This window comes from Necator americanus, chromosome IV (genome assembly GCF_031761385.1).
Source record: "Necator americanus strain Aroian chromosome IV, whole genome shotgun sequence".
NCBI classification, from domain to species: Eukaryota; Metazoa; Nematoda; class Chromadorea; order Rhabditida; family Ancylostomatidae; genus Necator; species Necator americanus.
Window position 1 is genome coordinate 28,457,164 of NC_087374.1, and position 12,940 is coordinate 28,470,103.

The window sequence follows — 12,940 nt, forward strand, 5'->3', positions numbered from 1 at the left end:
TCACCGATATGCAATAGGAAAAATGAAGAACTTCACGCATAATTGACTAGGTACGGGCAGACTGCACATGCTAGGCATCAACATCTTGTTCTGGGCATTAAAGGCAGCATACCACGAATTTGGGGTAGTGCGGGTCTCAGGTGGGTTATGTGTATACCGAGTCGTAAATTATGAAGAGAAGGGTGATCCCGTCTATTTCCTTTCTAATTGCCGTACGAAACGGCCCGGAAGATACGACTTCGAGCGTTCCGGCGCGCTATTTTCTACGACGAGTTCGATTGGAGCGCACCAGCCTTGTGCATGCGCCCCATCTTCCTGGCCGTTTTCTATGGCAATTAGGAAGAACTGGACCGAATCACCCTGCTCTCCATAATCTACGACCCTAGGAATTATCTAAGACCCTAGGAACTCTCCACCTGAAATCCGCACCACCTCAGGTTCATGGGGACTTTAAGAAAGAGACAGGAAACCGAGTTCTTTGGTTGCATAAGGAAGAGATCGTCAGATGGCCTTGTCCAAAAAGCATTGAAGATGTTTGGAATCTAACTAAAGAAAGCCATGTAAACGTCGAACAAAAATTTGGCAAAGAAGACTGGAGAACATTAGAGTTGATAGGCAGTCAAGGGAGATGTAACGTTGCGTAGAACATTGAACAGCAGACATGGACCTCTGGATTGTACGCAAGATGTAGCCAAAGATGAGTAGCAAGATCACCTCAGAGATGCGCAAGGAAGCGATCAATAAAAGCGTGAATGACCGCGTTACTCCACAGCAGTCCTCCTCTGTTTAACTTAAGTAAATCACTCTTCTCGAAAATTCTCGACATTACTGTTGTGCACTTATTCGTACTACAATCGTTTCACCCGTTCGTTTCCTTGGTGCTGCTGGCCCCAAAATCAACGAATGTTAGGGATCGCTTTGTCATGTCAACATTTATTCGATTTTTGTTTTCTTCGATAGTATGAACGTGAAGAATAGTCTCGTATCCTATCTATCTTGATATCTCGATCTGGTATCTTGATGCCTATGATTCATGGATTGCAGGCGATGCTCCGAATTTTCGCTACGATAGTTTTCAACGAGGTGTTAAATCCTTGTTGGTAGTGTGTGATAGTTAAACATCAGAAAGGACCCCATTCGCTACACGTAAGTTAATGTGGGATGTTTTAGGTGATATTAATTGACATTTCTCATCCTATTTTCCAGAAACAAAATATTTATTTGCTACTTTTTTAAGTTTTTTCTCACACTGTAGAAGTGAACGATAAAGTAAAGATGGCTATACAGATAAATTGTCTGGTCCCAATCAATCCAGTATCAATTATTAATATCAATTTGTGATCTATGAATACAGTGCCTCACCTCTTAATCTAGTCTGGCACCTATTTTTCTACTATCCAGTTTTCATTCCCTGAAGCGATGAAAGTTGGCGTAATACAGTTTCGAAGCATCAAGCGTGTATTCGCAGCTGAACCTCTTGCCGATTGCGCCACACACGCACGCTGGAGAAGTAGTACTGGAGAAAGAGCGAATTCAGGCTAACTTTTTATGTGAGTTCAAAATGAGCAAAGGAAATATCTGGCTTCTTATATCAACGTCGCAGTTTAGAGCCGCCAATATACGCGTAACACAGCCGATGTTCAAAGCACTCTAAAGAGAATGAGTTTTAGAGATGAGAAGCAGGGTCGACGGCTATTTGAAGATGACACTGACTTGGTGAGAGCAGCTGATTGATCGCAATTGAAGCTGGTCCACTTAAAAGTGCAAGAGAAGTCGCGCAAGAACTAACCATAAATCATTTAACGATCGTTTCGGACTCAAAATAAACTGGAAAAGTGGAAAAATTAAGCATGCGGGTTCCACAGTGTGCAGACTGAAAATCCTCACTCTGGAGTACTGCGTTCTCTTTTTTATTCGGGAAAAGAGTAATTTATCTCTAGGTTTGTAATATATAATGAAAATTGGATATCGTACGACTATCTCAATGACTTGACATAAAGGAAGCTTTAATGGATTTTCCAAACGTACCATGGAAAAAGATCATAGTTAATGATTGGTGATCTTCTGCCGGTCTTATTCACTACACCTTCATGAAATCCGATGAACCTATTAATGTGTAACGATTGGAGTGAGTCATGAATAACTTCAGTTCTATTCTTTGTACATTTATTGCGATGATGACTTATTGTGATTCCGAGGTATTGAGCTTCTCTGCTAGCTCTCTCGTCTTTGAAATGGATCTTGTTCTAATTTGACTTACTTGACTTAATCGGCGGGCGGGGTATTACGACCTAACACAGCTATCCGCATCTTCGCCTGGGTGTGTCGTCCTTGGACATATCCGAGCCCATCCTGTCTCAGCCCCCGTACAGAACTTTCTTTACGCCCAGGAGCCCTTTTCCAGTTTGACTCTGGAAAGGGAACATCCTCAGAACAACCTGAACAAGATGATCTGATGATCTTCTCGTGACGTGACCAAAGAAGCGAAGACGGTTTTCTGTGACTACCTCAGAAGGGCAGGCAGGATGTTGATGTTGTTCACGTGTTATACGCCGGTACGCGCTACATTCTACTTGCTCTTGCTCAGCTTGGGTTACAAACTAAATTATTTCACTTCCCAGATAATCCGATGTCCTGAACCTCTTTTTTTACTAGTTCAAGCAAGAGGTTTCAAATACAAAGTATTCATTTCCTAGAACACTTACCCATCTTCGTCTTATACTTCCAGTGTTGTTCTTCCTAAATTTTATTGTTCACGAAGAAGAATCTTCCTTTCCTTCTAGGGAAAGTTGCATCAGTTATGGAATGACCCAATATAGATGGCATCAAATAATACAATTTTTCAGAACTTGATCAATCTTTTTCTTTTCAAGGATCGTTGCGATAATTGCAGGGACAGAATTGCTTCTATGAATTCAGTCCTATTGGTGGGATGGCATCTGCAGCATCGCACACGAAATCAATCAGTGATTAAAAGAAAACAAGATGAAGAGAAAAAGTATCCTGATCAGTTGCAGCACTTCTGGAGCGGAGCTTCCAGGCTGTACAATCATTGGCCTATATGGCATAAATTTATTTCTCCTTTTTTGTGGAATCGTTTTCGTTAGTCCCCTTTTCCTTTCCCAATATGTGAAACATTTAATGGTCCATTCATCCACTTTTGATGTTACAAGAGTCATCATTATTTGGCCATGAAAAGCATGCAGGATGATCTCATCTCAGGGCAAAGCCACCTTCTGCCGTCTTCTGTGTTCAACGGTCATCTGAAAAATTCCAAAATTAATAAATAGTGACAATAATAAATGATATTTAATCAACTAGTAATTTTGAAAAGAAATGAAACACTTGCGGCCCAGTTGCGGTAATCCACTTACTAACACTGGAAAGAGAGGAAATATCAAGGAAGAGAGAATTCCACACACTCCTCATTCACCTTACACTTTCTCCTGACATAGGAACATAATCGAATTCGCTCATTTTGAATCAGTGCAGTACAACATCAATGCAACTATGACTCATGCCATGCTATTTGACCCAAGCCCACAAATCCAACGAAAATGAAACGGTACCAAATTTTGAGCGGTGACCGTAAGTCCAGCAAATTGTGAACGGCCGAGAACTGTCTACTCACTTTCACTAGAGAAATGGTCGTGAAACTTAAAGTGCGAACACATCTTTGTTTTCATACACATAATGTCATTTGGTTGCTATATTAAATGTATATATTTATATTATATTAAATAGTATTAAAATTGGTACTTATATTAAGTGGTCTTGTGTAATCTTTTCAAGCTATCATTGTTGCATAAGCATATAGGTCTATTCAAAGAAGATTAACTGATCAATTTATGCAATATGAGTAAGTTTGTTGCAAACGAAATGCTATTTTTGGAGCTTTGCTTTGAAAACCCATAAGCTAATGATAATTTTTCATATCTAGTTAAGGGTCATTATAGCCAGCACAATCTGCGAACGAGAAACAGCCAGCAACCTGAAGAATGAAAAACTGGAGTGCGACAGTATCCTAGATGATATTTCTGCTAGTTGGTGATTCATAAGCCTTTTTTTTCTGCAAAACGTTATCGAGTTAGTTTAAAAGTGGTTTAAAACTAGAAGGTAACTACGAATGTTAATGACGTTGACAATTTGTTTGAAGTGGCAGCAATGAACAAGGCTCTATTATCATATAATTATTATATAGCTAACCTGCCTAAAGTGCATGAAGGATGTGATCAGAGCTCATTCCTTAGATGCCAGCAGATGATTACCATCGAAATTAATGCAAACGCAAAGACAAATCTCAGCAGTTTGTTGTGCTCGAAAATGGTACTACTCCGCGAAGCAAACGTAGGAAATCTGGTACTCGTCTGGTAGGACTTTGTGAGCAGAAGAATCTAATCTTTGCTTCCACTTTTAAGAGGAATCCGACACCAGGTTACTTGGAAACCCCTTTAACGCCAAAAGACCAGCGCCAGCGGAATATGACAACTCTTGAACAATAGCTTGACTACGTTCTAGAAAAGAACATTCCTCAGTCAGACGTTCAAAACTCTAGAGCTGGCTGGAATGTCGCATTCGATTTTGACCAGCAACAGTTCTTCTCAGCTTTATCATGCAGTTTAGGAAAAGGTATTGGGAGCTCAACATCAACCGAAGATAGAAATGGCAGGTATGAAGGACGAAGAATGCAGAAAGAAATTTCTTCAATAGGTGTGGAGTAGGGACCGAGAAGAAGTCTAACGACGCCGATTCTCTCAACAGTCGTATTCAGGACGTTGCAAAGGAAACGATCCAGGTTTTAATGCCTAGGAAGAAGTTCGCTTTTGCATCTGCGGGACAAAGTCGACGTTCAATTCGGTATGTGTTGAGCGCACTACTGGAAAATCTGAGCAGGAAGAACCGTCTGAGGACAAAACTGACAAGCAACCTTGCTGAACCGACAAGCGTCATCAGTCGTTGAAGACAAGCATGAACAATGACGTACAGTGTAGTCAGGGAATCGGAGGTTCCGGTTTGTATCCAAAAAGTGAAGAACAAAAATCTGGCCGAGACGATGGAATTAGAGCAGAAATGATGGAGTCTCTGCCTCCTTTTGGGATTCCTGAAATGATAAAGGTCATGGATGATGAAAAGATACATGATTGGTGGAGCACGCTATCATCATTCTCTTCCACAAGAAATTACTCGTCACGGAACCCAAGAACTATCAAAAAATATATTTTCTGCATTCAATGTACGAGGTCTTAGAGCGGATCATCATGAATTGACCTAAGAAGCATTGCGAAGGGGCAACCTCTGATGCACATACCGGATTTCGTCTTGGTTGATGTACTATTAACCAGGTATTTATAGTCAGAAGAATGATCGAATTGTGGCAGCTCGACTCGAAACCTATGCAATTAGCCTTCTTAGACTCCAAAGTCGTTTTCGGCTGTCCTCACCGAGGTCTTCTTCGTGGACGGTTTTCCAGGGAAGTTCACTTACCCAATCGAGGACTGAACAGAGTAATACCATTCTACGCATGAAGATTGAAAAACAGACGGTGACTGACGGTGTGGCACCGTCGGCTACGGTCGCCCCTTCAGTACTTCTACAAAACTGAAGATTTCTTTAAAATCTCTACACAGATGGATTCGACTCGTTGAGATCTATTCAAATATGAACACCATGTGAAACGAATCTAGGAAACTTTCGGAATAATGCTTGAGAACACCAAACTCACACCCATTTTAACCATTTAGGGGTAATTACAGCAGTTTTCGAGGAGGAAATTTATTTTTAGGTGCTGAACAATGTTATTTTCTTTATTTCTAAAAAGAAGAATGATTTGGTAAAACAACAACAAAATATAAAACGGTAAAACAAGCCATTAATTTGTATTGTTTCAAAAATAAAATAATATTAGTCAGAGCTTTAAAAATGAGGTTTTGGGCTTTTCCTGAATTACAACAACTTCAGAACCGGAGTAAATGATAAAATGTGGATATGTCCGCAGAAAAGTGTTTAGAAAAACTTGAATTTTTGCAAAAGGTAAGTTATTTTGTCTGATGGTATCATATGGTGAGATATAATTCTTCAAAGTCCACAAGTTGCAAATCACACCAGGGAAAAATCGTTTGTTGTCAACTTCGAGCATCTATTGATCCTCGAAGAGCTCGGAAGCACGACTTCATCAGGTTTATTTTTGCAGTAGATAAAATATACTACTGTATTATACCATAACACTATAATACTAATAATAATATAATAGTAATATAATACTATACGATAATACTATAATACAAATACTATAATATACTATACTTTAACAAATCTCATATACGCGCGTATCTTAGATGCCAGAAGCATCTATGTAGGTAACTTCCAATTCTCCGCTATCTCGTACTGATTTTCTTGACGTTTATGTGGCTATTGATACAGCGATAACTAAAATCGTTTCCAACTTTTGATTTTACACCAATAACTGAGTTTTCACAATGTTATACCATGTTTGACTCTTCACTGATTTCCTGGTCTTTTTTTCGCACCTTTGCGAAGGAATAGCGCCTAGCATTTGGGTTACGCATGTCGAGCTATGCAGGACTGTGAGGACGCCATTGGCATACACATGATATCACGAACTCATAGAACGATAACAGGATGGCAGTAATGACGTTTATTAAATATCAATCTTAATAGAACTTTACATAATCTGAATAAATATTGGTTAAAATCAGAAAACTGAGGCCAGCAAAAGATATCATCATCAAACTCGTACAAATCAAAGTTGGTCTCGGATCTCTCCGATCCATGAACGTCTCCGTTTCTTCCACTGTTACTGCTTAATCCATTCGAACTCAGATCTGTAGATACGGAACCGTCAGCAGCCCGCTGCAGCTTACGTGTTCTCCTTACGGCTATTCATCGCGTCTCTGGCGCTCTTCCATACTTCCAATTGACCAAGTAACATTTAAAGAGTGCTCAAACGGGAACCGCTATATCTGTTTTCAAATTTACATAAACTTCTTTTTTGAGAGCCAGTGTAAACAGATTCTTGTTTATCTTTTTCTGCCTTTTTATAATCTCAACATTTTTTGAGACACAAGATCGTGTCGTAACTCCTCTCAAACATTCCTGTATTTTGTAGTGGGATATTGCAACGCAAGAGATGCAAGTACCTGTTATCGGTGGTGGCGGTAATCTAATAAATATATTGCGGAGAAGCTCTTTCAGCTCGCGCATTTCCACTTTTAAAGACTGCATCTGGGACCCATGTCAAATTCAAAAGATGGTGCGAGCATTCTCTTTTGAAGATCATTCATCCTTGCAATCACTTCGTTTCTAAATCGCTCCATAGCAAATATTTCGCTGCCCTCTGGCGAATCACTAAATTGAAACACCAAAAGCAAAAGTAGAATATAAATTTAAACTGAGTGCTCTAAGCTACAAAGCCATCCTTGATTCAATGGGTGAACCCCTTTGAGACCTGCTAATATCAAAATTGTCTTCAACAATATTACCAGATGTGGTCACAAAATCGACTTTCGATTTGCAAAGCCTCTTCGACTCAATAAATACAATCTGAAACATCATCTGAAAAGTCAAATTTTAGCCAACTTTACTGATTTTCCTTTTGAAACAGAAAGAAACAACGTAAACGAAAATATCTATTTTCAAATCGGTGAGAAATGGTGGACAAAGATAAACATTCACAATGTTAAGGCGGACAAGAGTACACAAAAATACGATTATATTACCTTTGCCGAATACCATCGGCCTTCTCAACGAGCTTTGAGCGCGGCATTTACTTTGAATTCACCATCAGAATCTGAACGTGAAACTACGCCAGCGGTCTCGGAGGGGTGAAAGAATAAGATAGCAAACTGCATTTAGGGAATATCAGTTACTAACTAGAACTACCTTGTGCCTTTAACTATTTATGCGACTGCGCGTCCTTTAGCTTACGCCTTAGACGAAAGGTCACATAAACATGGATATATGTAGGTCAAAGATAATTACTAACAACTTCTTCACTATGGATTACCGACATACTATTCTTCCTCTACGCCGTCAGGGAAAATCTATAAGATTGAGTTTTCAAGGCAATATGAGCATATTAAATCGCTAATAGAAGGAAAATTCTCGAAAAACAACTCCACAACGTGTACAGAAATCGCTGATGCACTGAAAATGCAAGATATATTCATTACTCCGGCGCAAATAAGACGATACCTGTCCAATCTTGGGTTAAAAAGAACTACCATCAAGTATTGCCACACTATCAGGGGGGAAAACAAGATGATCCGTGTAATATTTGCGCAGGAAATGTTAACAATAAACGAATCATTTTATGACTGCATTTTCACTGATGGATGTACAGTACAAAGTAAGTGATTTTCTACGATTTTCTGCTTGACTTCAGTAGACCTTGATAATATTCTAGTTGACTGTTCCACACAATATTCTTATGCTAAAGACGATGATCCATACTCAAGACATCGCAATCGCAAAACACACGCTGGCAAAGTCCACGTGTGGGGAGAGATCTTATGAAGGAGAGAAACAAAAATTGCAACTTTTTCGGGAAAACATCCAAGAATAGCGGGTATTACTGCCGTATAACAGAGCGGCTTTATCTCGTCTTTCAATCAAGTCGCTATCGAGGTATAACAATCAAACAAAGTAAAAGTTTGAGTACTTCGTGTTTTCTCTCTATTTTTCTCTATTTAAAGATTTGATCTCCTTGTACAAGATAATTCTCCCGCTCATACTAGTTCCTACACTCGCCAAAAATTTCAAGAATGAAATGTCCAGCTATTGAACTGGCCTGCTGAGTCCCCAGATTTGAATCCTATTAAATTAGTATGGGGTAATATGAAGAGTTATATTAGGCAACTGGTGTTATTTTATTAATTATTTTACGAAAATTTTATTTACTAAATTTCATTTAATTTTATCTGATTTTGCCAACTAACTTCCAAATGAGGTGTTATTCTTTGTCTTTTGTATTTAGACGTCGCGGCGTTTGTACAATAAGCGAATTGAAGTGCTCTATCCTTGAATATTGGGAAAACGTAACCGCGAAGACTTGTGAAAAAGACGTAGCTGGCACCAAAAGAAGTTTACGAAGAGTTATCAAGCGCTGTGGGGGAAATATCCTAGAAGGGCGTCGAACAGAGAGTGATTTTGAAACGGACAATCTTAAACAGTAATTTCATTGTTCTTAATTGTTCCTGTTCCAGTTACTAATACTTATTTAGATTATCTAAAGTACTATTTAGACTGATATTTTATAAACGTCATTACTGTCATTCCGTTATCGTTCTATGAGTTTGTGATATCATGTGTATGCCAATGGCGTCCTCATAGTCCTGCATAGCTCAATATGCGTAACCCAAATGGGAGGCGCGATGCCTTCGCAAAGGTGCGAAAAGAGACCGAGCTCTAGGAAAGAAAGGAAAAGTGAAAGGTCAAAGATGGTGTAACACCGTGAAAACCCAGTCATTGGTGTAAAGTTAAAAGTCGAAAAAGATTTTAGTTAGCACCGTATCAATAGCCACACAAAAAAAACAAACAGCAGAACAATCTCCAAGTCCTCTCTTCTTGAAGCCTCGGCATTTGAGAGTGTATTTATGTTTTCTTGTTATTATTGTTATTCGAACAAAATTGTGTCATGGAGTCATTTGACGTGACGTCTTTGTACATAAACGCTCAAAACAAGCAGGCGTTTCAAGCGTTATCTTAAATGCTTAATAGACACGGCTGTTATAGAAACCTTTGGTCTAAACAAGCAACGCATAATGATCCTGATCAACGAATGTCTCCAGTTCAATATTTTTAAATGGTCAGGAAAATATTTCTCTCAAATAAGAGGACTTGCTATGGGCCAAAGGCTTGCTCCAGTTCTTGCCATTTGCTTTATGAGCAGAATAGAACAACCAGTGATAGAACGTCTTCCACAGATGTACTGCCGTTATATCGATGATTGCTTCATTATAACATCAACGCAATCCAAAATGGACGAATGCTTTAGAATTTTGAATGAACGACTGCAGCACATAAAAATTCACTCGAGAACAACCAGAAGATGGTTGGCTGCCCCATTTGGATGCTCAAATAAAACTAAACAATGGTATTGCAAGTGTGAAATGGTATCGCAAGGAAAGCTCGAAAAACATACTGATAAACGCAAAGTCAGCTCATCCTAATGGCATGAAAAAGGCAATTATCCGAAATATGGTCAAGACAGCAACAGCAATGTGCACAGGGGATAGAGAACGGGAGAAATCACTAAAACTAGCCACAAGCATAGCTAGTTCAAACGGTTACACGAGATCGAAATCTGACACTCAATCTCGAACTACGAACAACACAGTGAGGATCCCACGTGAAGGTAGAAATCCTTTGTGCACCGCCTTCGTCTCTGACTCTTTAACTGCTGCTATACACCGGACTCTTTTGCGAGCACAGCTGTAAGATGATTGTGTTGGTGAACATCCCGAACGACAGCATCAAGCGCCAGTTAGTTCGCAATAGATTTTACGATAGGCAATGCATGTCAGAATTTTGAGTGGTTTGTCCATTCGGTAAGGCCAATGATTGCACGAACATCGGTGTTATTTACCAAATAGAATGCCTAACGTGCAACGCCATTTACCGCCAAAAGAAATATCTGCTAGGAAGGCATTGGAAGCATTCTGGATTTCAGTCAGGAATCCGTCCATGAATAACAAAAATGAGTGCTTAGCAATTACCAATGACTTCCTGCCGTTTGTAACACTCTGTGAGCTATAAGATTGCCCCACATGCAGTTCCTTAACGTTATCCAGACACCAGTACTTAAGGATACTGCACAGTGCGTAGATCTCATTCGCCTTGATGACAATCTTAAAGAACGCGGTGGTTTACCAACCCGCTAGTCGGTGGAACTGGTCAGTTGTATTCCTTTTGAAGGTCTTGCGTGGTGCACTTGAAACAATATTGGGGCTTGTCGAGGAGCGAGGAGGAGTTTGATGGGATATGCATGGTATCAAAGACCTTGAACCATTTTCAGGCTTTTGAAAAAGACGAGTTTGCCGAAATGTCAGGCCAATAAAAAGTTTCACCTAAACCTCGTTGGCGTAACAAGAGAACATAAATAAACAGCAGAACCCTATTCAGATAAAACCAATAAATAAGCTGCTGAAGGAATCAAAATATGCTTAAAGGTGGGGCATTCTAATGTACACCATGCAGTTTTTTAAGGGGAAGATTAAAGAAATTTAGTTCGGCCACGCTCATACTCGCAATCTACACCCTTAACTGTATGTTTCTGACAAGGTTTCCTCATTATTTCAATTTCATTAAACTGGCTTTGACTCAGCTTATCAAAAACAGAGGAGGCCACAGAAGAAGGACAGAGTATCGGACGAACGGGATTAGAGGTTTGGAGTAAAATCATCTTGTTCTGCTGACGTCTCTCATTAACCTCTTTCATGGGAATCCTCTTTTCATGAAAAAACATCTTTACCGGTGGGAATGAGAATTTCCCAAAGGCTTGAATCGAGTGCATCGACAAAATACTCATCATCCGGAGCTGGCGTATTCTGAACTTTGAGCATCAACCTAGCATAGTGGTTTTGATCGCCGTCCCTTTCGAGGGAAAATATTGTATTACTCAGCCACAGGACGGAAAAGAGCATCTGTTAGCATCGAAAACGATGAAGGAAAGAAGTTGTATAGGACGACTGTATACTGGAGGTCTCGTTATCACAAAGGGATTGGTACTTGAAAGAAGACCCGAACGTGAACTACGACCTACTCCTCTGAAAATTATGAGCGTTCTAAACTACTTTTCTTCAGCGCTACACATTGAGCGGTTGGTGGCAAGCACCAGACTCTGGAAAGCATTGCAGATGGATCTGTAGAAATACATTCATAAGAAAATCCTGACAACAGCACAAAGAAGGATATGCCTAAAAAAGTTTCGTAAGAGCTTCCTACGGTCGTAGGAGTCCTGAGTCCAAGTATCTAAATGAGGTATGAGTAGGATGTCATTTTAGACTTTCATTTTCACTCTTCTCTCCTCCTTCTAGGAGACCAGTAAGAGAGGAAAAGGTAGAAAAAAGCCGTACCTAACGATACTCGTAACGTAAGTTATTTCCATCAGACCACGCTTCACAAAAAACATACAAAAAACATAGGAACAAACGAGTAGTTTCCTTCCAAAGAGATGCTACAAGACAAGGATTAGTTCTATCAGTTGTTTATGTATTTGTTTATACTTACATTTGCACTGTTGTCTGTTTTTATTCTGTTCGACAAACACGATTTACTCCCTCTATTCTGACCAAATTGATCGCGTATGGCGGTAGCTGACGGCAATCGACGTGCACTGCAAAAGTTTCTAGCAAACTAGGAACAACTAAAAATTTATGGATCGATAACGAAGCTGAAACTGTCTTAAAGTGAAAATATACATATTATAACAACATTGCGTAGACGCTACATGTGCATGTGCGAGAAACATGAAGGATAAAATAAGAGCCTAAAAGCGGGTAAAAATCGATAAAACTGATTTCAGAAAGATCTGGTTTCAGGACAAAAGGTGGCTTATACTACCTACGCTAAAGTGTACAGGTGCGCTGAATGTGATCCAAATAGCTTGATCTATTCGATTTGTCTATGGATCACGCACATTCATTTATATATAAATGTACTCATGAATACGTACACTTATCTTGTAAATTATTTCTTTGATTGATTTGCTTGAGCTGTGACCAAGATTGGTTTTGATATTTATCAACAGCTAACGTTTCTTCACTTTCGCCTTCGTCAGAGCCTGGAAAAATCAAAGCCAACGGTGACTTATTCTCTCAAGCGCCTCATCATCCTACAGAAAGCATTCAAATGGTAGGTACACTCTCAAAGAGCAACACACTGGCTAATGCCTATCATTCGTTATTCGTTAGTCTTTTAACAC

General features: G+C 39.5%; 2 protein-coding genes across 2 annotated transcripts; one reads left to right on the plus strand and one right to left on the minus strand.

Annotated features, from left to right (window-relative positions):
• Window positions 1–2,357: 2,357 nt before the first annotated feature.
• RB195_003009 (uncharacterized protein) lies at window positions 2,358–6,553 on the minus strand (the record flags this gene model as incomplete). Its single annotated transcript, XM_064200505.1, has 4 exons — window positions 2,358–2,438; window positions 2,508–2,600; window positions 2,706–2,739; window positions 6,528–6,553. The coding sequence occupies 4 exons, from the start codon at window positions 6,551–6,553 to the stop codon at window positions 2,358–2,360; spliced, it is 234 nt and encodes a 77-aa protein (XP_064056386.1).
• Window positions 6,554–11,678: 5,125 nt separating this feature from the next.
• RB195_003010 (uncharacterized protein) lies at window positions 11,679–12,588 on the plus strand (the record flags this gene model as incomplete). Its single annotated transcript, XM_064200506.1, has 5 exons — window positions 11,679–11,763; window positions 11,821–11,836; window positions 11,970–11,997; window positions 12,054–12,109; window positions 12,558–12,588. The coding sequence occupies 5 exons, from the start codon at window positions 11,679–11,681 to the stop codon at window positions 12,586–12,588; spliced, it is 216 nt and encodes a 71-aa protein (XP_064056387.1).
• Window positions 12,589–12,940: the final 352 nt, after the last annotated feature.